General features: G+C 45.3%; 1 protein-coding gene across 3 annotated transcripts; it reads right to left on the bottom strand.

The window, feature by feature from the left end:
- Positions 1 to 1,019: 1,019 nt before the first annotated feature.
- On the bottom strand, positions 1,020 to 23,537 carry CEP44 (centrosomal protein 44). 3 transcript variants are annotated; one of them, XM_040418681.1, is made up of 11 exons: positions 23,438 to 23,537; positions 22,234 to 22,338; positions 20,116 to 20,263; positions 18,703 to 18,849; positions 12,101 to 12,211; positions 10,955 to 11,095; positions 8,410 to 8,616; positions 7,967 to 8,042; positions 3,994 to 4,121; positions 1,769 to 1,806; positions 1,020 to 1,553 (listed from the first exon to the last, which is right to left on the bottom strand). In XM_040418681.1, exons 2-11 carry the CDS (start codon positions 22,320 to 22,322, stop codon positions 1,508 to 1,510), a joined length of 1,131 nt encoding a protein of 376 aa, XP_040274615.1. In that variant the 5' UTR covers positions 22,323 to 22,338; positions 23,438 to 23,537; the 3' UTR covers positions 1,020 to 1,507. The 3 variants fall into 3 exon arrangements, with proteins under 3 accessions (XP_040274615.1, XP_040274613.1, XP_040274614.1); XM_040418679.1 differs by having other exon boundaries at positions 23,386 to 23,512; XM_040418680.1 differs by having other exon boundaries at positions 1,021 to 1,553; positions 7,982 to 8,042; positions 23,386 to 23,512.
- Between the last annotated feature and the right edge of the window lie 301 nt (positions 23,538 to 23,838).

Genomic DNA, 23,838 nt, shown 5'->3' with positions numbered 1-23,838 from the left:
AGGGAGCATTATCCTGCTGAAAGAGGTCACTACAATTAGAGAGTGCCGATGCCAGGAAGGGATGTACTTTATCTGCAACAATGTTTACAAAAGGTGGTAAATATCATAGTGACATCCACTTAACATCCAGAACCCAAAGTCTCCAAGCAGAACATGACCCAGAGTATCACACTGCCACCCCCCAATGTCTTCTTACTATAGAGCAGGGATGCTCAACCTGCGGCCCTCCAGCTGTTGTAAAACTACAACTCCCCCAATGCCCTTCTGTAGGATGATAGATGTAGGATGTCAGGGAATGATGGGAGTTGTAGTTTTGCAACAGCTGGAGGGCCTCAGGTTGAGCATGCCTGCTATAGAGCATCCTGGTGCCATCTCTCTCAACAAGTGAGCTATGGGATTGCATGTGGCAGTCCAGGCACTGTAAAGACCAGGCTAACTTCACTGCCCCATGTCTAATGCCAACATGCCAAGTGTAGGCACTTTCAGTGGTGGACAGGGATTAGCATGGGCATTCTGACCGGTCTGTTGCCACGTAGCTCCATACACAACAAAGCACTCCTATGTTCTGAAACCTATCATATGAGCATTACCTTTTAGTTCTTCTGTGGGGCTAGCCTTCACTCTTCATAATCATCAATAAACCTATGGCATCCATGACCCAGTCGCCACTTTAATGGTTGCTGAAATTGACTATTTTCTAGCTAATAACCAATGCATACCAAGAACACCCCACAAGATCTTACATTTTTGAGATGTAAAATATACAGTCCGGTATGTTGAGAAAAAGATTTCTACTGAAAAACCAAAAAATAGTAACAACTGAAATGATGAAGTCTAAAAGGTGTGCCATTAACCCCTTAGTGACCACGTGCATTTTTTTGCATTCCAAGAGCTACAACTTTTTAGTTTTTTCATCAATGTACTTGTATGAGGTCTTATTTTTTGCAGGCCAAGTTAAAGTTTTTAATGCACCATTTTAAGTACATGTAATAATTGATTAAAGCAAGCTGTTTAGCTAAAAAAAAAAAAAAAAAAACTTACGTCAGTAAAAAGGCGTATTAGTGGTCACTAAGGGGTTAATACACAAGCTACTTCTATCTATATTGTGATACGTGTAATTCTCTGCTCCATCTCTAATAATACATATATGAAGACGTAATAAAAGCTGTGCAACATATGGGCAAGGTGAGAAAATAACATGCACAGGATATTTAATCATTTTTCAATACGTTTCAAGCTAGGTTTCAATTTAAGGCGTAGAACTCTCACTTTTTTTCTCATTACAACCACCACAGAAGGACAGATGGCCAGTTGTCAACATGCATGAATAATAAAAATCAGAGCAGGGTTCTACGTGAGCGGGATGCAAACTATGACCTGATATGTGATACCGAGACATAAAAACGCCACAAGAGGAATGGTGTTACTACTTAGAAAAATACTTTATTTTACATATTTCCAAACAAAAAAGCATGTACATCATCCAAGAATAAAAAAGTCCACAATGCTAGGAGCTATTTGAAAACTTCAGAAGTTTGGAGGTCTCTTCCAACCTAGAGAGGATGAGAAAGGAACAGGGTTATAAGAAAAACATTGATGGGCACACTGTATCAGAAGGTGGCGCTAATCTGGATGTGTTATACCACGCACTTCTCTCCTAACAGATATGGGGTATTCCAATCATGGACGTTCTCTAAATGTTACTGCAATAAATCTTGATAATACGGCTATAGATGAACAGGCTTCTCAGGTTCTTTTTGTTACTTACATTTTCGTTAATCTGTCCATTCTTTGTTTTGTGCTCTCCTGTAGACACACATACAGATAGGTATCCGATATTGTATTTCAACATGCAGAATGATATAAAGCAAATTACGGTAATCGCACATGTTACGGTGTAAAAAAAATATAGATGTAGCAGAGCTTAAAGGGTTTTCCAATACTTAAACAAAGCCCAGATCGGCGGGGTCCAATACTTAGCTCTTTTAGGCAGCTGCCAGGGCAGACTCCATCCATTGTGTAGCTTCTGGCACTAGCGTACTGAATGGGTGTTGAACTGCACAGTGGACAGCGCCTTCTACTTCCGGCTCTGTCCAATGTATAGTTTCCGGCACTAGCAGCTGATCAGTGGGGGTACTTGGTGTCTTTGATGTTAATGACCCATCCTGAATATAGGCCATCAGTATCCAAGTATTAGAAAACCCCTTTAATTGGCATTTAACGAGTATACCCCATAATCCTCCAATTTCTAAATAGACATGATCTACGGAAAAATTTGAGCTGGGGCCTGTGCACATTTTACTTTTTTAATCCATAAGGGGCATACGTTGGGCACTGACCGCTAATGTAAAAACATATGCTGTGCACTACTCTTCTCAGTACATTAAAAGAAAGTATGCATACTGGCCATAGTGGATTCCAAAAGGACCCGCTAAGGATCTGGCATATGTGAAGCAGCCATAACAGAGTAGATAGGCTCATCCAACAGACTGCTCCCAAAACAATCATATACATGTGTATCTGTTTATATCAATGGTATGTAAACCTCTGCAGACACCAAAACTGGTGGTTGGCGCTTAGTCCCATCTCGCCTTAAAAACGGCGACATGGAACAACCCCCGTTAAGTGGGTTATCCCATGAGCAATGTAAAAAATGAAAATCAAAATATAGAACATGACAACCTCTTTCTAACAAAGCTAGAACCAGCTCTGTACCTCACATGGACTCAGAGATCTCCACATTCATTGCTCTGCTAGATTTATATCAAGCTGACAGCTCAAGGGGAGTGTCTTTTCTGCTGCAGCTCAGGGGGCGTGTCTCAGCTCTCCCTATCACAGCTCAGGAGGCAGTTCAAAACTGTTCAAACTGAGCATGTGCGGCCTTCTCAGTGAGCAGGACAAAGAAATAAGAAAAAGAACAAACAGCAGGTGGCGCTATACAGGTACATTTTATTGAATAGCTGAGTGACTATGCTAAATTTTTAGTTACATACAATTACAAAAGTATTCAGATCCAGGTGCTGGCTTGAAAACTGTAGACTATTTTTTAAGGGACAACCCCTTTAAGGGAGAGGTAGTCACATCTGCATAAGGCCCTCACCAATGACGTCTATGGAAGTTACCACAAGAGTCCATAGCTCTCAAGGCAGCAAGCACTGCCACCTCTCCACTGAATCCAATGCAACTAGTGGTCAGTTTGCATGAAATAGTCTGCTGTTTGTCATATAGTAAATGTTGAAAAAAAAATAAAGTTTAGATTGCCTATATCTTGTCCCACTAACTAAAATCAGACACTGAAGCACAATTTTTTTTTTTTATTCTGTTTTCTATAAATGATTATGGGGGCGGCCATCTTGCCTGTGCTACTGTTCAGCATTTAGGCTGGGTTCAGACCTAAGCGTTTTACAGCGCGTTCCTACGCGCTGTAAAACGCTCAACAGGCAGGAACCAATTATTCTCTATGGGAATGGTTCTCACCTGAGCATTTTACAGCGCGTACGAACGCGCTGTAAAATGCCCTACGCCCCAAAAAGTACAGGAGCTTCTTTGGGGCGTAGTGTCGCGCGTTCCCGTACATAGACTTCCGGGAACGCGCGACAATGGGCGTTCGCTTGCACAGGAGCCGCGTATGTGAGACGCCCGTAGAATCGCGCATACAGAGCGCTCCATCCAGTACGCTCAGGTCTGAACCCAGCGTCAGAGATACGCTTTACAGCACTGACATGGACCACAGTAACCTGTAGTCTGGAGATGACTCTGGCTGCAAAGCTTCTATATTAGGGAGAGAAAATTACGGTGAAGTACCTCCTATATCTCTGCTTCAAATATGACATGGGTGGGAGGTAAGAGTGGGGTTAGCTGCAGTCATCCCTCCATTTGGCCTTTCAATAATGAACCATTAGTAGTGACAGGCTAACCGGTAGGCATTAGGAATCATCTCCCACCACTAATGAGTTCTTGACCCTGGATTGGTATTCACACAACACTGCATACCTGGGAATCTTCCGTCGAGTTGCTATAATTCAAGTCAATAGCTGCAGGAGAGGATCCTGCAGACGGCAGAGAACTGTATCCAGACGACTGATGATTGTTTTCTGGGAGATCTGCCTTGATGTGGAGACCTGTGAAGGAACGTCCATTTTGAAATAACCTTTGTCTATTTACAGGGTCAACCATCAAACAACTTGATTTACTCCTGGTGAGGAGTGCACGGTGTTTATATAGGATGCTACAGTCCCAGGTCCAACGCTGCAGTTCTTGCTGCTAAATTATAGACACACACACAGCAATAGCAAGTGACCCAGACATGAAATTCAACCCTCTAACCTCAAGAATGTGCTGCAGATTAGCGAGGGCGATAAGAAAACCACCGGTCTACTCAGAGATAAACATTACCCCACTGTTTGTTCAAAGGGTGACAGGTTATTTTTACACATTAAAACACTGCAAAGAATTCCTAAAACTCACACTAAAATATTAGATAGTTAATAATACTTCTTCAGTTGTCGAAGGAATCTGGGGTGAGATTACTCCATACAACCAGCAGATGGCAGTAGTGCTACACGATGGGTAAGTGAAGCTGATTAAATTTCACAGAAATGACGTTAAGAAGCACTAGATTGTAGTCTTAACAGTAGATGTCAAATGATAACATGGCCGATCAAATTAAACAGCCTACAAAATGATAATAATAAGGAAGCCGGACTTTACTGGCGATACGCATGGGGCGTCCTTATACCTTTATCTTATCCAGGTACTAGGCGTTTTGATGCCATATTATCATTTATTACTTTTCTACTGTGGATTCTATAGTGCATCTTTGCTGTATATTATTGGACGACACACATTGTGCCCACATTTGTGGCTTTCGGGGGGAGCTGTGTCGGTGTCTGGTCTTATTTTGTACCAGCACGTGCTATATTGTATACAATTTTTAATTAGGTCTGTGTGTTTTTGCAGCCTAATAAAATTGATATATTGGTTTTACATTTAGTGGATGTGCATTTTATTGGGGTTTTCTTGTGCCATGTGGCCTGTCTTGAGTACTAAGGATTTTGGACGGTTGCACTTCCATATTAGAGCATTACAAGGAAGATTATTTCTAGAAGACATTTTAGGATCAGTGATGTAAATAGGAACTTAAAGGGGTCGGCCCCTTTCTAGTCACTGTTGAAACCAATGTGTTTGTGAGATGATAATAGGGCGCTGACCAATATATCCTTTGTTGAAATTCTGCACCATTATATATATATATATATATATATATATAAATAAAGATATGCTTACAAAGTCTTTTGTGCTGTCCACAAGATGGCTGCTGATAGAGGGTCATGTGACCAGCAAATCACCTTCATACGATATCTCCTCCATTAAAACATAATGCACCGGTCATCCGCACTTTTTCTGTTGGGAGTTTTGTGCAGGTGCAATGTGTCTGAATGGAGGAGACATCTCATGGAGGTGATTTGCTGGTCACATGACCCTCCATCAGCAGCCATCTTGTGGACAGCACAGAAGACTTTGTAAACAAAGGAGAATACCCTATGAAATATAGAAAATGGTGCAGAATTTCTGCCAAGGCTACATTAGTGTCATATAATCATCTCACAAACACATTGGTCAGCAGTAACCAGAAAGTGGCCAACCTCTTTAACAAAAACAAAAAGGAGAAGATCAAAATGGTTGGCGGTGGCTTATAAAGAGGACACCTGTCTTGTACGTTGACTGTACTCAGTTTGGATAAGCCCCTCTGATGCGGAGCCATGAGAGACCAGACTGTACTATTCCTTACAAAAGGTATACAGTATAGTAAAAACATAGATTGCATGCTATACCTATTTTTTCTTAAATGAGAACCTATGTGTCTATGACTTCTCCCACTGCATCCCTACAGAGTGGGATATGTCGCAGCCTTCTGCTAGAGGTACACATTGGGAGATCTCCGAATATATACCTTTAACAGATGTGAACCACCATGAAAATACAATGTAAGCTACAGGCAGCAGTTTTCTGGGAAAAGATTTAATAAATCTTGTATTTCACTCATGTAAATTCCTGATCTTCTGGGCTCTGAAGTCAAGGAGACAATCCTATCAGTGATTGACAGTTATCTCTATACACACAGCCATAGAGGGAAGGCTATCAGTCACTGATAGGACCTCCTCTCCGACGTTAAAGCCAAGAATAAGCACCGATATAAATGACTGAAATACAACTTATACTGAACCTTTTCCCATAAAACAATATAATCGATCTGCTCATCTCTTCCTGCTCCATAACCTGCAGCTCAGACACCATGTAATCGGAGAAAACAAGCTCCTCAGGTAGACAAGATGTCGTTTTACGTACAATGGCCTCAGGACGATACTTAGAGAGTCCGTCACCAATTGTTGCTGCAGTTCACCTGATTAAAACATTCATTTATTTTTTTTTCCAAAGCTCCATTCCCAAGTTATGACAGTGTTTCTTATAATGCAATTAGGCCTTTGGTGCAATGAGGGGGTCACTATTCCTCGTGTTGCACCCATGCTCCGCTCCTTTCTTTGTTCATCATCACTCTCATCGCTTTGATTGACAAGGCCAGGCAGTGGCAAAGCAGGGAGAGAGAGGCTGACCACAGAAAGGGTGCAACAAGAGCAATCGTGATGCCCTCATTGCACCAAAAGTCAAAATTTGCATATTATGGAAAAGTATAACTCAGGAACGATGCTTCGGATCAATAAATGAAAAATGTGTTTTGATCAGGTGAACCACAGCTATGTGTCTATGCAAACAGTTCGATACAGAGGCGACAAAGTCCCTTTAAGGATTAGGGCCATGTTCACACTTTGGTATTTTCAGCAGTATTTACTAGGCAGAACAGGAGTGGATCCAAACACAGAAGACATCATGCCTTTCATCCTTATTTTCTCTCTTCCAGTCCTGGTTTTGTCGTACAAATACTGATGGAATTTACGGATTTAGAATACTCCCATGTGAACTGGTCCTTAGTAGGTAAAACTTTTCTAATAGATATAATAATAGACACACACCCTTTCAGGGCTCCAGGATTATAATATCAATGGCCTGTCCTTCTGTTTCTCCAGGTAAAAGCTTAAAGTGGTTATCCAGGAAAACATATTGATCGGAGCAGGTGCTGGGACTCGGAACCCCACTGGAGTGATAATGAGGACCTATCCTGAGGATAGGTCATTATTATCCTTTCCAAGATAACCTCTTTCATGAGTGTACCATTCAAAAATGTATTTTTAATTAACTTTTTGTATCAATTCCTTGTGGTTTTCAATATTTTTAATTGCTGCCATTCTTTATTATTTACATCCATGTAAAGGGAGGAGACAAACTTATTAACACAAACAGCATGAAGGAGATGCTCTACACTACAGCACAATTCTCGGTATTTCGGACACCACAGCTGTACAAGGTGTATGTACGTGTCAAGTCTAGTGTGCTTACAAACTTGAGAAACAGCAATGGATCACCTGTTCCATTATGACCTACCTACCACTAGCTAAATGCAGCTTTAGGGCTCATTCACAAGTCCGTTGTTCAGCCGTGCCTGTATTGCGGCCTGCAAACAGCGGGTACACAATATGCGGGCAACAGCCGTGCGCACCGTGCATCACGGATGGGGACCCATTCACTTGAATGGGTCCGCAATCCGGAAGGGGTGGAACAGAGGCACGGAACCCCATGAAAGCACTACGGAGCGTTTCCGTTGGGTTTCTGTCTGTGCCTCTGCGCCGCCAATTTTTTTTCTATTTTTTTTGCGGTGCGGAGAGATAACGGACCCATAAAAGTTGACTTGGTCTGGATCCGTTGCGGCAGCTGCACTGATGGTGCCCGTGCACTGGAGACCACAAATTGCGGCCCCCAGTGCATGGAGCGGCTGAACAACGGCCATGTGAAGGAGCCCTTAGCCTAACTCCCGGATTACAATAGATACAAGACTTTACACGACACTTACCAGGCGGTAACTCACTTGTCATTCTGCTTGATGTACGCTCCTCACTAATAGACGTGAACTCAGATGTCAAGTCTCTCTGGAAAGAGGAAAATAACTTATGAATGCTAGAAAATCTGCTAATTTACATGCTTACATACAGTAAAATCCCAGTAATAGAGCATCCCAGGGACCTTTATTAACATTTCAGGCTAATACAGCTTTTCACTGTGGAACAGGTCAGCAAATCCACTAAAAGTGGGATATCACATGTTGTATTTTGGATTTCACCCCATAATGCACAGCTGAAAGCATAAGCTGACCCATTGCAGGATGTGGTTCATCCTGAGCCTTAACAAATCTCTTTCAGTTTATGAAGTTTACAGATGTTCATATCAGTTGGGACTGAAGCGGCTCTTTGCGGTGTGTGACGTTGTGGCTTCTATCATCAGTAAAAAGCTACAAACCTTTTTTAACTGCAACAAGCGATCTGTTTCCAGGAGGAGAACCCGGCTGAGAAGGTTATTCCAGTCCGTTTCATCAATGATTATTTTCCCTTTCATACTGGTCTCCAGCGCCTGAAGTCTGTCCTCCATCCAGTCAATCCGTGAAAGTTTCTCTTGACATTCGGCAAGCTGGGCCTTTAATAAATCTATCTGTGTGTCCTTTGTCACCTGCAATGAAACAGCGGCTTTACATTTCCCAGAGCGCGCTTATATCAGCACGTGTGCTCTGGCTGTCACACTGATCATACTAAGACAATTCAGAAGTTTAAAGCTGACCCCTTATCTGAATTATCAGGAGGAAGCTTACAAAAGCCAGGACTATAAACACGGCGCTTCTCGTGGCTAGCCTGCCAGATGTTCAGTTTATTTTCTACGCTGAGCCTATTATCAGGTATCACTGGAACCAAAAGGGTGAAGGACGAGGAGATACAATAATGCCTTCTAGAGACACTGATGGAGCGCATTCAGCTCAGACAAATGTGTGTTAAAGGGGTTGTCCCATCTCAGACAATGGGGGCATATGGCTAGGTTATGCCCCCATTGTCTGATAGAGGTGGGACTCGCACCTATATCAAGAACGGGGCCACGCAAGTGAAGGAAGGCTCACTGTGCATGCGCAGCCGCCCTCCATTCATTTCTATGGGGCCGTCGAAAATAGCCGAGCGGTGCCTCGGCTATTTCCGTCGGGCCCCATAGAAATCAATGGGAGCCTGGGCCGCGCACGCGCGGTATGCTCCCGTTCACTTCTATGGGAGCAGCGATTGGTGGTGGACGGACCCAGGGAAATCTGGGGTCCTCCAGCCACAGCTCTCCCTGCTCCGTTATTGTTATAAGTGCGGGTCCCAGCGGTGGGACCCGCACCTCTCAGACAATGGGGGCATATCCTAGCGATATGTCCTCATTGTCTGAGATGGGAATACTGTAATTATTGGTGTCGGATGCAAATTAGTTATCCTTACCAGGGCGGATGCGGCTACCCCAGAGTTTGTAAACAGAGTAGGGATCAACCGATTATCGGTTTTACCGATATTATCGGCCGATATTCAGGATTTTGAACGTTATCGGCATCTATTTTGCCGATATACCGATAACGTATGGGGAACACAGAACGCGCTGCTCTCAGTGTTCCCTCAGCAGCACAGGGTAGAAGGAAGCAGTGTCTCCCTCCCTCTGTGCTGCTGCTGCCGCCAATTAGGAGGAGAGAGAACATAAGAAGGGGAGGGGCTGTGGCCACCGCTCCACCAATGAAGATAAGTCTTTCATTAATTCATATACAGGAGGTGGGAGCTGGCTGCAGAATCACATAGCCGGCTCCCGACCTCTATGAGCTGTAGCTGCGATCTGCGGTAGTTAACCCCTGGCTATGTGATTCTGCAGCCAGCTCCCGCCTCCTGTATATGAATTAATGAGAGACTTATCTTCATTGGTGGCGCAGTGCGCCCCCCCCCAAAGCCCCCCAGTATTAATCATTGGTGGCGCAGTGCGTCCCCCACCCCCATGCCAGTATTAAAAACGTTGGTGGCGCAGTGCGCGCCCCCCCCCAGTATTAATCATTGGTGGCAGTGGCCACAGGATCCCCTCTCTCCTGCTCCTCTGCTGGGCTCCGATCAGTTACACTGCTGGGGCTCCGATCGGTTACCATGGCAGCCAGGACGCTACTGAAGCCCTGGCTGCCATGTTCAGCGCCATGCTGCTGTGTGCACAAAGCACAGAGCAGCAGGGACAGTGTGAGATCCTATTCACCCTGATAGGCCTCTATCAGGGTGAATAGGACAAGGGTTCTAGTCCCCAAGGGGGCTAAAAGTTAGTAAAAAAAAAATAATAATAATATTAAAGTATAAATGAAAAAGAAAGATTTACAAAAAAAAAAATAATAATAATAATACACGTTAACAATAAACATTAATTTTCAACAGATTTGTGTAGGAATTTTTTTATTTTTTTTTTATGAAAATTCCCAGAATATCGGTATCGGCTTGAAAGTTCACAAATTATCGGTATCGGCCCTAAAAAATCTATATCGGTCGATCCCTAAAACAGAGTCCTCTAAAGGTGGCCGTACACCTCAGCAGCTGTCGGGCGAACAACTCCCCTGTGCACATGCATGGTCGGCGTGCATGTGTTCTTGAAAAGGAGAGCGGAATTGGTCGTTGGTCCCAGTAAAATTGGCAGGTAAGCCCAAGAGTAATCTAATTTGTATGGGCATGTTAAAACTGAACAGTCTTCAGCTTCCATTCTAGTGAGACCCTAGACTATCTGGGCATCTGGATAGCAAGGGCTGGACTACTGGAAATACCAGACTACCAGAAGTAGTATATTCATCAGCCGGACTACTGGCCTAGCAGCCATTAAAAACCTGCACTATTAGGGGACCCAGGGCTGGACTTGCTGGGGAACTTTAATAGATGAAGCTCTGTTTCTGACTGGCTCCCTCTGACAACAGAAGGGTAGACAGGGAATCTGCTGGGAATCTATTATAGGATAAACTAAACATAACTGCACTGACCTCATTCATAGATGGTTCCTCAGCTTCAGAATCGGAGGTAGAAAGTTCTTCTTCTGTTGATGACACAAATTGACCACTGGCTACGGGCAGAGTAGATGGGGGAAGGTTGGTACCTGTATGACGCTCCACAATGATTTTTTTCTGTAAGATAAATAGCAGGTTCATATAACCGAATGCACTGCTAATATCTGCCTACTGTCCTAGTGGGATGGGACGCTGGCGCGCAAACACAGATCACTGTGTAGCCTCAAAGTATAATAGAACTTGATGGAGTCACAGGTTGCTGCAACTCCAGAATCAGATTCCTGGATTTTTTGTAATTCTGGGGTTGCAGCAACTTGCCAGTCTGTTGCAACTCGTAACTACAGCTGTCGCGACTAAAGTTGTAATGTAGCCGTAGCCTATAGCTGGTGCTGCACAGATAATGCTCTTTTTTTGGAGAATATTTAGTTGGGGGTTCACTGACATAACAATTAAAGGGATTGTGTCACCTCACACATTGGTGACCTTTTGCTAGGATCCCCTTTGGGCATGCACCTAGCTCTACAACACAGCCCCCAAAGGGAACAAGAGTGCACCACCAATGTGCGGTGTGCCCTGCATTCACTTACACGGAAGTTCTGAAAAATAGCCAAGCACGCTTTTCAGAAGCCTCGCAGAAGTGAAGTGAGAGCGCACCACGCCAGTGCAGCCGCCGCCCCAGTCACTTCTATAGGACTGCTGGACCTCCCATAGAAATGACAGTGCGCTCTCATTCACTTTGGATAGGTATGGGTCCCAGAGTTTGGACCTGCACCTATGTGACATTGGCGACATATCCCAGCAATGAAATGAGACAACCCCTTTAAGGTGGGCAGTGTTAGACTGCTTTCACATACGTGCCTAAAAAGCTCCTGCTGCATACATCAAGAATATCTCTAGGCGCCCATTCACCTGATGGATGCCAAAAGTCTGTCCTTTTGGCCTCCATTGGTAGAACTTTATTTCTGCTGTACTGAATGGGGGGTGAAAATCATATACCATTTATATGCCTTCTAAAGGCTCTATTTTAAAAAGTAAGGCCTATACATTTTAGAAAGAAACCGCCCTTCTGGCCTCCCGCTGTGCGGTAAACCCCAGCATCTTTTCTGGTCAGTATTCACGTACCTGATTTACCGTTTCAGGCTTTACTGATGGCTGCGCACAAGTCTCTTCAGGATAAAAAGCTTCACATTTATCTTTTATACGGGCCGTTCTCTTCACCGGCTGCAATTTAGCCTTTAAAGAGCCCAAAGACAAAGAATATAACCTGTCTGCTGACGAATGTAAATGTATAGATACCTCTCTGGGAAAAGTGGTATCAGAGCGATATCTGTTTGGCAGGATACATTCATAGTAGGAGTGTATGAGGGAATGGCCGAAATCTACAGACACAGTAAGCATATCTTCAGACCAGAGGTGCACTTTAAATTCCCTTTCTTTTCTTTTGGTGCATGTATATTTTAGTTACCCCGACAAGTTCCTCCGTACATGACGTATTGCATCTACATTGTAGAATTAGCGGTGGTGGGAATGAATAAATAATTTTGAAGGATTTCAAGTAAACAGTAGACTAATAGTGGTACAAAGAAAATATCTGAAATCAAAAGGACTGAAGCCAGGAGGACCCTGGAGAAATAATCTGCTGCCCGTAGATGTAATTTGCAGGCCAGGGCATGACAGAACAGATTAGGTGAAGAATGTATAGCAAAACCAAAAGCTGCGGATACTATGAAAATGAAATAAAAGGAAAACAATAAAAACAAATACTTGTGCCACGGCCATCATTTCACTATGAAGTCCTGCTCTGCAGAATACATTCCCCGTAATGAGGCAGGTTAATGGGAAAATTGGAAACACATGGACTTCTTAAAACAAAATTACATTTCCTAGGCCACAAACAATATCATCAGCCTCTAATGGACTCCAGAGCAAGTGGACAGTGAACAATGCGAGTGGGGAATGTTCACATGGGACCGATATGCTGCACGCGATACAAAAAACAGAATGAACGGACCTGCAGTGCAGAAAACCTACAGCTCAGTCAGTTTAGGGTCGTCGGTTTTCGTTGTGGATGAAATTTCCTTGCGCTGTAAATGCTGTGGATTTTCTACATGAAACTCCGCTACAGAGAATCTGCAGTATTTCAGCCACGTGTGCTGTACAGGGGAATATCTAAGGGTACTTGGACATGCAGAATTCACCCTAAGATTTGCAAAGCGTGAAATTCATAGCATAAACAGACCTGCTTAAATCCACACCGCAGTGTGTACCACTCTGCTGGTGCTATAAACCGCTGTAGATTTCCAGTACGCAAATCCCTCGTGGCAAATCACATCACATCTGGCCCATGTGGACGCACCCCTACAAGCTTCCCAATGTTTTTTTTAAAGGGGTTATCCGATTTCAGGAAATAGCCCCAGCCCCCCCCCCAACGTGCCGGGCCCATCACCGGTAATATACTTACCCTGGTCCCCGCGCTGCTTCTCCCAGTACACCGATTAAAACATCCTGTGTCGCGGGGGAGCAGCCAATGGCAGGCGAGGGCGGTGTGGGTACTGGAAGCGGGGAGCCGGTGAGTATATTACCTGTGAGGGCCTGGCACATGGGGGGGGGGGGATGTTTCTGAAATCGGATAACCCCTTTAAAAAGGCATTGTTCAGAGGGGAAAATATTTTGTCAACTGGCTCAAAATGGGTTAAAACCTATACAGTGCATTCGGGAACTCTTCAGACCCTTTCACTTTTTTGCATATTTTGTTATGTTGTGGAATTGTGCTAAAGTAAAAAAAAAAAAAAAAAAAATTTAACATTTTCCCCCATCAATCTTCATTCAATACCCCTGAACATGAAAACAGAATCTTACATTGAGATAAGTATTCAGGACCCTTTACTCAGGACTTGAAGCACCTTTGGCAGAGAAGCCACCTGGATTTGGGATTTTCTGCCATTCTTCTCAAGCTTTGTCAGGTTGGATGTGGACTGTCTGTGGACAACCATTTTCAGGTCTCTCCAGAGATGCTCGATTGGGTTCAAGTCAGGGCTCTGGGTGGGCCACTCAAGAACATTCACAGAGTTGTCCCTAAGCCACTACTGTGTTGCTTTGACTGTATGCTTAGGATCATTGTCTTATTAGGAACCCTCTGCCCAATCTGAAGTCCAGAACACTCTGGGTCAGGTTTTCTTTAGGGAATATCTCTGTACATTGCCTGTACCCTTTCCAGTCTCCCAGTCCCAGCCACTAAAAAACCACCCTACAGCACCCTTCACTGTAGGGATGGTACTGGACAAGTGATGAGCGGTGCTTGGTCTCTTGTTTCTCACAGTCTGAGAGTCTTTTAGGTCAGGGCTCGACAAATCCCAGGCGCCAGGTCGCCATGGCGACCAGGAATTTAGTCCTGGCGCTTGGGTATTTGTCAGCCCGTTTTCAAAGGTGCCCGTGCGATGGGTGCGGAGCTGCCGTTCTGTCCGGAGGCAGCACCGTTTAAACAGCTCCGTCACAGCACACAATAGCAGAGACGCTGGCAGCAGGGAGGGGAGGGACTCGGGAGGAGTGTAATCTGATCCTAGAGTGGAAGCTGCTCCTGCCAGCCCCTCCCCTCCCCGCCCACCAACCAATCAGAGCTGAGGCAAGGCAAGCACTAGCAGCTCTGAGTCACTGACACAAGTACAGGGAGAAAGAATCGAATGAGTCACAGGTTAGAATCTAAAGATCCTTAGTGACTCATTCGATTCTTTGAGTTAAAAGAACGATCAGTCAGACTCTAAAACTGATGATTTTGCAGCAGTGATCAGATTAAGGGACAGGAGCAGAGAGATAAGAGAAGTGACAGGACAGAGTTTAGATTACAGTTTGAATTAACCCTTTAGGATCAAATTGGCTACTCAAGGAGATCTATATGTTAAAAGGCATCCCTTCTTCTGTCTCATTCAGTAGCTATATAACTAAGGGTACTTTCACACTTGCGGCAGGACGGATCCGGCTGTTCACCCTGTCGGATCCGTCCTTCCGCTGTTTCGCTGGACCGCAGCTCTGTCCCCATTGACTATAATGGGGGCAGAGCTCTGGCGCAGCACGGCAGTGCATGGTGAAAGGCCGCCGGACTAAAAAGTACTGCATGTCCAACTTTTTAGTCCGGCGGCCTTTCACCGGGAACTGCCATGCTGCGCCGGAGCTCAACCCCCGTCCCCATTATAGTCAATAGGGTCCGGGGACGGAGCGGCGGTATATGTAACATGGTATACAGCATTATTGGGGGGCTCTATGGAAAAGTGGGGGGGCACTATGGGGGCACCTACTGGGGGCTTTATGACGCGGCTCCGCCTGGCTCCTAACTTTTTTAGCTGGCTCCTAGATTCCAAGGAAATTTGTCAAGCCCCGTTTTAGGTGCTTCCTTTGCAAACTTTCATGTGCCTTTTACTGAGAAGAAGCTTCTATCCAGCCACTCTGCCATAAAGCCCACATTGGTGAGTTCTGCAGTGATGGTTGACCTTTCTGGTAGTTTCTCTCCCATCTGCCCAAAAAAATCTTTAGAGCAGTTCTTTCATAGCTTGTGTAAGAAGAAACAAGGAGCCCTCATTGACGGAAGATACATGTCACCGAGGTTCCTGGCCTCGGTGAGGTAAGAACCAGATTTTTTTCCTGAAGTGTCAGTTCTGTAGTGCAGTCTGACACTTCAGCTGTCAGAATGGCTGTAAAGCCGATCCAGGCCGGTTCTTATTGGGAGCAGCCAAAGAGCAGGGTGGGTGGCTGTTCCCCACAGTTCCAGGCCGGTCTTTGGCTGGGATATAAAAACCCAGCCAGCATGTTCAGCTGTGTGGGTTATCCTCCATCTGCTAGTGGAGTGCTGGAGCTTGAGCGTTTGGGCCTGGACTAGGCCTGCTACATTGTTTGTGGACAATAGCACATGGACTACTGCTTCCTTCAAGGACTTATGTGCTGCAGGCTGGTGTGAACAAACACCAGACTCAAGGTGACTGTTTTTTTCTTGAAACTGTTATTTTGTCACTTTACGTCTGTGTGAATAAAACACTGCACTATTTAAGTTAAAGACTTTGTGATTGCCTCTGTACTGCGTCCGCAAGCCTGTCAACCAGAGCAAATCCCCACACTTGGTTTTTGCTCGGATATGAATTGTCAGCTTTGAGGTTTGATATACACAGGGGTCTGTCTTTCCAAACCAGGTCCAGTCAACCGAATTTACTACAGATGGACTCCAATCAAGGTGTAGAAGCATCTCAAAAGAACATAAAGATAAATCGGAGGCCTCCAGAGCTAGATTTCAAGTGTCACAGCAAAGGGTCTGAATACCTATGTCCAGATTCAATTTTAATTTTTCCTTTTTAACCCTTGTGAGGCAGTGACAGGCCTCCTATATGAAGGACGGTATGTATCTCCGAGAATGGTGCAGGAAACCTATTAAGAAGATGCATATCGTGGTTTGCTGTGGTGCACCTGAGATGTGTCACCAAGGTACCCAGCCTTGGTGGAGTGGAAGCCAGTAACTAGAGTGTCCACTAAGATAGATAGTGGACGCTGCTGCTACCTAGTATAGTTGGCATCAGCTAGTCCGGGCCTGGCTTTTACTGGGAAAAGGCAAAGAGCTGGGTGGGTGCTTATTCCCCACGATTCAATCCGGGTTGTATACGTGGCCCATGTCCACGATTGTGTTTAAAAGTCAGCAGCATGAAGCAGGGTGTGTCTGCTAGAAAGAGAGGCTATAGATCACCAAGTGCAAGGCACGTGTGGAGAAACACTGGCATGTGGACGGATCTAGAGGAGACCCGAGCCTGAATTACTTTATTTTGGGATGTCATGGACCGATTACCTGGTCCGGCTGTACTGAACTGTAAGTTTGCTGGAACCGGCAATAAACCGCATTGAAGTGACTTTGTTGTGCATCTGCCTTTCTTCAACACTGGTCATAGGAGCCCACATCATTACACCCTTTTAATGCATTAATGCCAAGCGATCAAAAAGTAATATGTACCCCAAAACGGTAGCTATAAAACTATCACCTCATCACGCAAAAAAACTAGCCCCACATAAGACAATGGGCCATTTTTTTTTTTTTTTTTTTAAATATGGCTTTCAGAAAATTGCAACACAAAAATAAGATTCTCTCTTTTCAAAAATGCTTTTACTGTGAAAACTTAACAAAAATAAAAAAAAAGACATGTTAGGTATCGCCACGTCTGTAACAACTTGCTCTATAAAAATACATGATCCATCCCAAGAACTAATCTTTGACATTAATACATCATTTTCCTCAGCAATGCAGGCACATATGAACATGGGACCAACACAGATGCCTGGTCCCATCTTGACACACAGGAAAAGTCAGGAAATGCCCGCTCAGCTCTGTGCACACTCCATTTGAGCCCTTTTGTCAGTATTTACAGTATTTTGTGTCCCTATGTATAGAAAAAAATAAATAAAAATGTAGTCTGCAGGACTTTTCTATACAGTAGAAAAAAAAAAAAAGTATGCCAATGCTAAATACCCCAAAGCAAAAAAGTAATAATAATAAAAAAAAAATTCTTCTGGACTCGACAGTAAAAAGATGCCTTAAAGGGAGTCTTTCACGCAGATTCACCCTATTAACCTAATAACAGTGTTATGCCCACGGCATCCCCCCTATTAAAACTGTGCTTACCGTTAGTTCCCTGCTAGCATCGTTGTGCAGAAAAACACTTTTAATCCGTATGCAAATGAGGCTGTGAAGGTACCCAGGGGCGGCGTTACAACGGCCGGTGCCCAGGCCCCTGGGTCATTTTCATACGAAGCCACTCCCCCTCCGCCGCGTCCGCTCGCCCTTAGTCTCTGCTCTAACCTCCCTCCTCCCGTCTGTAATCCCGCGCATGCGCCGATGAACGCGATAACGCACGGTAAACTGCGATGCCCCAGCCCAACTGTGCTCGTTCATCGGCGCATGCGCGGGATTACGGACGGGAGGAGGGAGGTTAGAGCAGAGACTAAGGGTGGGCAGATGCGGCGGAGGGGGAGTGGCTTTTATGAAAATGACCCAGGGGCCTGGGCAACGGCTGTTGTGACGCCGCCCCTGGGCACCTTCACAGCCTCATTTGCATACGGATTAAAAGTGTTTTTCTGCACAACGATGCTAGCAGGGAACTAACGGTAAGCACAGTTTTAATAGGGGGGATGCCGTGGACATAACACTGTTATTAGGTTAATAGGGTGAATCTGCGTGAAAGATTCCCTTTAAAGGGGTTGTCCGCCTTTTTCTTACTAACGATCTATCCTTTGGATAGGTGATCAGCATCTGATAAGGTCAGGAACCAAGACTTCGGACCCCTGCCGATCATCCGTTTGAGAAGGCGACATTCACTGTAGCCTTCTCGCTGACCAGTGGTGTCATAACTATGTCACGTGGCCTAGATCCCACCATCAGTAAGAAAGGATACATTTGACATACATGGCAGGGGCTTTCCCAGCATACATTCCAAACACAGGGCTCAGAAACAGAATGCACAGAGCAGATAATAATCTTTTCTGGGATATTTCAGTGGTTTAATAAAATCTGTCTAGTTATTACAGCATTTTGCATTTTATTGAGCATACTATGTGGAGCCATCACTCCCCCGAGTTCATGCAGACACCTCACAGCGCACAGTGGAACTTCTGCACGTGCAAGACTTCTGCAGCCAGAACTAGAACATGCTGCCTACATGGATGCCAGGAGACATAGAATACAGTCATCACTCATGTACCTTGCTTTGATTTGCGATTTCCTTGTGTTTCTTGACTACACAATCAATGATGTCACAAACTGTCTGCATTCTCCTCTCTGAAAATCCACACTGAAGAAATTGCTGCTTTGTTAAAACAGGCTTGTAATGGAAGACATCTCGGAGAACCTGCAATAAGAAAGCGTTACAATGGATCCTTCCCTTAGTTCAGTTCCGTAACATTGCTATGCGATACAGATCTCTGCCTCCTCTCCATCACAAGGTAGGTGGCCACAGCCCTGACTACTAGTCTCCAGATTAAAAGGGTCCATTCACATGTCCGTAGTACATTGCGGATCCGCAATACACCCGGCCGGCACCCCATAGAACTGCCTATTCTTGTCCGAATTCGCGGCCAAGAATAGGACATGTTTTATTTTTTTCTGGAGCTGCGGACCGGAAGATCGACGGCGCACTCCAGAAATGCGGACAGCACACACCCCATAGAGAATGAATGGGTCCGCACCCGTTCCGCAATTTGCAGAACGGATGCGGACCCATTATTACGGACGTGTGAATGGAGCCGCTGCCGAATGTTTCCTTTTTCACTTTGTGGAAGTAGTTGTCACAGCAGATTTCATAAAAAGTGACCAAAGTAGCCCAGAGCGAGAGCGACTGATACTAAGGGGCCCACGGTGGGTTCACACAGAGTTTTTCCTCATGGATTTTGGTGAGGATTCCACACCTAAGATGCAAGCAATGCACCTCCTATTGACTTCAATGGAAATAAAGCATGCTCAGTTCCACAGAATTTAGTTTTTTTTCTGCTTGTGGCTTAAAAGTGATGGGGTTAAAAAAATAAATAAAAAAAAAGACGCGTTCATTCTTTGCCTGGTCTCGAGTCTCCATCTGCAGCCATTTTATGGACAAGACCATCGTGCGGACAGCACAAAACGTGGCAAATAAGGGGGCATCCCTAATGAATATAGAAAATGGCACAGAATTTCAAAGTCATCCTAAAAACACACTGGTCAACAGTAACCAGAAAGTGGCCGACCCCTTTAAATGGGTGGGAACAAAACCGTGTAGAATTTTGAAGTAAATTCCAGATGTTTCTTTTCAGCCCCCTTAGGGCTCATGCACACGGCTGGGATTTGCGCTCCACAAGACACAGATGCATGCTGCCATTATTTTATTACTCCTGCAGAAATGTCCTATCCTTGTCCGCCAAACAGGCAACAACGGGACATGTTCTATTTTTTAGATGTGGACAGCACACGGGTGTGCGGTCCGCTTCTTTAGAGGCTCCACTGAGATGAATGGGTCCACATCCGATCTGCATTAAAAATACGGATCGGATGTGGTCTCAAACTACGCCCGTGTGCACGAGCCCCTAGAGAGACAGCCCCAATAAACATGTGAATTAGATGATAAGCAGAAGAGCGACATTTCTACCTTGTAAACTGCGTCAATAAATCTCAGGTCGCTCTTCGCAGAAAGCTCGATGTCTAGTGACACTAATATCTCCGCAATCCATGTTGAATAAGCAGTGAACGTGTAGCTGATGATTGGCAGCGCGGCCGCTGGGTCTCCTTTCACCAACCTGTAGTGGCAAAAACATGGAACAATGACCCGAGTAACAAATCATTTATAAAAGCCTCATCTATGAAGTGCTGTTGTGGCGTGATTAGCTTAGGGCGAGGGAGGAGGGATGTGCGTCCTAATCAGATCCATCAGTATTGGGCAGAGCGGATCCTCTCTCATCAGGGAAGGACTCCAGGCATTAGATAAATCAGGGGATGCACATTTATTTCATAAGGGTCCCTCTGCACGGACCAATGATCTGACAGTTTATTGGGAATGAAGCAGACCCTCAGCAGAGAGGAGGGTGGCGTTTATACACAGCGTACCGCTTGTCCCCACAGTAAATCATTGATCCAGAGCAGCAAATCCTTGTTTACTCACCGCGATCTACTGCGCAGGAACAATGCTTTCCTGTGGCGGCAGGACGACAGAATCACCCGACAAATAAGCGTTGGCTCGCTCATCAGGTGGTCGCTGATATGTTTCACAGAGGCAGATGATCAGGAACAAACGCCAAACCCTGATAACCTGACAGATATCGGTCCATGTACAAGGACCCTAAGGATCCCACGCAGAAATAAGCATTCACATTGGGACTCCTGAAGCAGTCTCTGCGGAGGGGATTGTGCACTCACATGGGACGTTACTGATGTAATAGTGGACACTACACAGTGGAACTTATTGCTATGTTCTTGGATATTCAGCTATGTATCTGTTAGGCCTCGTGCACACGGACGTTTTTTTTTTCCCGTTTACTGGCCGTTTTTTACGTTCCGTATACGGAACCATTCATTTCAATGGTTCCGCAAAAAAAACGGAATGTACTCCGTATGCATTCCGTTATTCTGTTCCGTTTTAACATAGAACATGTACTATTATTGCCTGCAAATCACGTTCCGTGGCTCCATTCAAGTCAATGGGTCCGCAAAAAAAACGGAACACATACGGAAATGCATCCGTATGTCTTCCGTTTCCGTTCCGTTTTTTGCTGAACCATCTATTGAAAATGTTATGCCCAGCCAAATTTTATCTATGTAATTACTGTATATGGCATACGGAAAAACGGAACGGAAAAACGGAACAAAAACAAAAAACAGAACAACGGATCCGTGAAAAACGGACCGCAAAACACTGAAAAAGCCATACAGTCATGTGCAATAGGCCTTACTCTCTATCATTTCTGTTTTGTTTCCAAAGGAATTCATAAGAGAATTTCAAATACGGGTTATTGGGGCACCAGGCTGCGATTTGGAATGTATAAATGGATATGAGAGGGGTTAATGGGGGCACCTGTGATTTGGCATGGAGGGGCTGCTCTGGGGGAGTGGGGGACATGGAGGCACAGGGGAAGGGGGACATCATGGCAATCTGGATGGCATGGAGGGGCTGATGGCAGTGCCATCATGGGGGCACTGGGGGACATGGCATGGAGAGGTTGCTGATCTGATGGCACTGGGGGAGTGGGGGACATGGCAATGGATGGCATGGGGGTCTGGCTTTGATTTGACTGAAGCAAGGGAGGGTGTGATCATGGTGGCATGGGGGTCTGATTGCGGGCTTGCGGCATGGGGGGACTGATTTGAGGGCAAGGCTGACTGACTTGGGGGGGGGGCTTATCTGTGGCTTAGATCTGTGATAGTCTGATTTGGGGGGGGGGTGGTAGTTTGAACTGATGATCTGTGTTCTGATGAAAATCAGATGTAATAAATAAAAATATTGTTTTATAAATTATAAAGCAGTAAGTTATTTTAAGAAGGTTTTTCTTATTAGATTACTCGATTAATCGTAAAAAATAATCGAAAGAATACTCGATTACTACAATATTTGTTTACTGCAGCCTTAGGCTGAGCACTCAGCACACCGACTCCCCACACACATATACTCTTAGTCCGGCCAAGCATGCGTGTCCTCAGTGGGGAGAGAGGAGAAGGACGCTGCCGCCTCTAGCCGTTCTGTAGCATAGGGTGAACGGGCAGGGCCCCTTCTTACCCCGAGTAGTCGACATCCCTGGGATAATTCAGTAACCTTAGTTTCTGTTCCAGTTTTCGGAGGACTCCCTTCACATCCCCTGTGGTCATGTTGTTGGAAAATATCCTGGAAAAACAAGGGGAACAGAAACAGCAAACCTTCAGCATCCACCAGAAAACTCCAAGTCCAGACAGCAGCGGTCCAGCCTGTGGCCTTCCTTCAGATGACACGGTGCCCACAGATGGTACTCCGCAGCCGCTGTCTAACCGTCCTGTAAAGGGGTGGTCCACTGCTACCTACAAGGACTTCAGGCCTGGTACAGGACTGCTCTTATCAAGGAATCCATGTGATGTCCTTGCACTATTGTTGTGGAGGTTCAGGGATGCTACTCTGACATCACCAATGGGTTTAGTCTGGTAACAGTGACATCGCAAAGTCACTTTCCTTCAGCCTCTATGACATCACCAGTTGTATTAGTCAGGTAAGTCACAGTGACATCACAACCAGTGTCGGCTCAGGGTGAATGTACCATTGGCTCCTGCAGAGGGGCCTCTACTGGCGGTGTCCTCCCTTAGGGTATTATACATTCCTGTGTCCCAGCTGCTGCAGAACATCCTAATACAAACCTCAGATGGTGCTGAACAAGAAGGTGAATATCAGACAGAATCCCCCTCCTCCCTTAGGGTTATGTCCACATTTGCAGGTTTTTATGCAGATTTTGAAGCCAAACCCAGAAGTGGATTCAAAAAAAAGAGAAGCAATATCTGTATCCCCTTTTATGACCCATTTCTGATTTCAGCTTCAAAAACAGCATTAAAAACCTTGCATGTGCGGCCGCACTCCTATTACATAGAGAGATGTTCTGCAGCAGCTGAGGTGGGCACTAATCATTTCTATCAGAGGATGCAGTAGGTGCCACCTGGCATCTCATGCAGTGATTGGCCCTCACAGATCCGCGGTAATAGGTCTGCAGTTCTTCCATTCAGTAACGCCAGGTGTGAACCCGCTCTTATATATCACTGACAGTTGGGGGGACATTACCACACAACCCCTCGCTCCCACACTACACCCTGAGGGCTCAGCTCCACCACTACTATCACCTGCTGCACCTATTACAAGGGCTCCTCCACAGCCACTACTAATGGTGAACTACAAGAGCCAGCAATTCCTGACCTGCTCCACCCAGTACAATCTGGCAGTCTACGTCCCTGCTCCATCAGCTCACCCGCTCGTCTCCCGGAGACCACAGACACTATAACGGCCGGAAGTACCGCAGCTCTCCTACAGCTGCAGGCACAACTCCGAGTAAGCCCCGCCCACTGTCATCTCAACCAATTAGGGACCCCCTGCATTCCACAAATGACGCTTCTGCTTTCATCTTATTTCGGAGCTGTGGCATAAAAGGAGCTCTGTGATTGGTTTAGAGAAACAGAGGCAGGTAGGTGGGCGGGCTTGTGAGCGGTTGACGGTTGGGCTGTAGAGGATCAGCAGCAGCAGTGTAAAGAACTGAGGACTGGAATGAGACGCTAGTGATTACTGAGAAACAGATCTCAGGCGTTCTCGGTTTTATATGGAGCCCCATGGCTACCTCTTCTGTGTACAATATACCTTCTCCTCAGCATTTCT

The sequence above is a fragment of the Bufo bufo genome, chromosome 2 (assembly GCF_905171765.1).
Source record: "Bufo bufo chromosome 2, aBufBuf1.1, whole genome shotgun sequence".
In the NCBI taxonomy this organism is placed as follows: domain Eukaryota; kingdom Metazoa; phylum Chordata; class Amphibia; order Anura; family Bufonidae; genus Bufo; species Bufo bufo.
The sequence above is the reverse complement of the archived record's forward strand: the minus strand, read 5'-3'. Positions and strand labels throughout refer to the sequence as shown.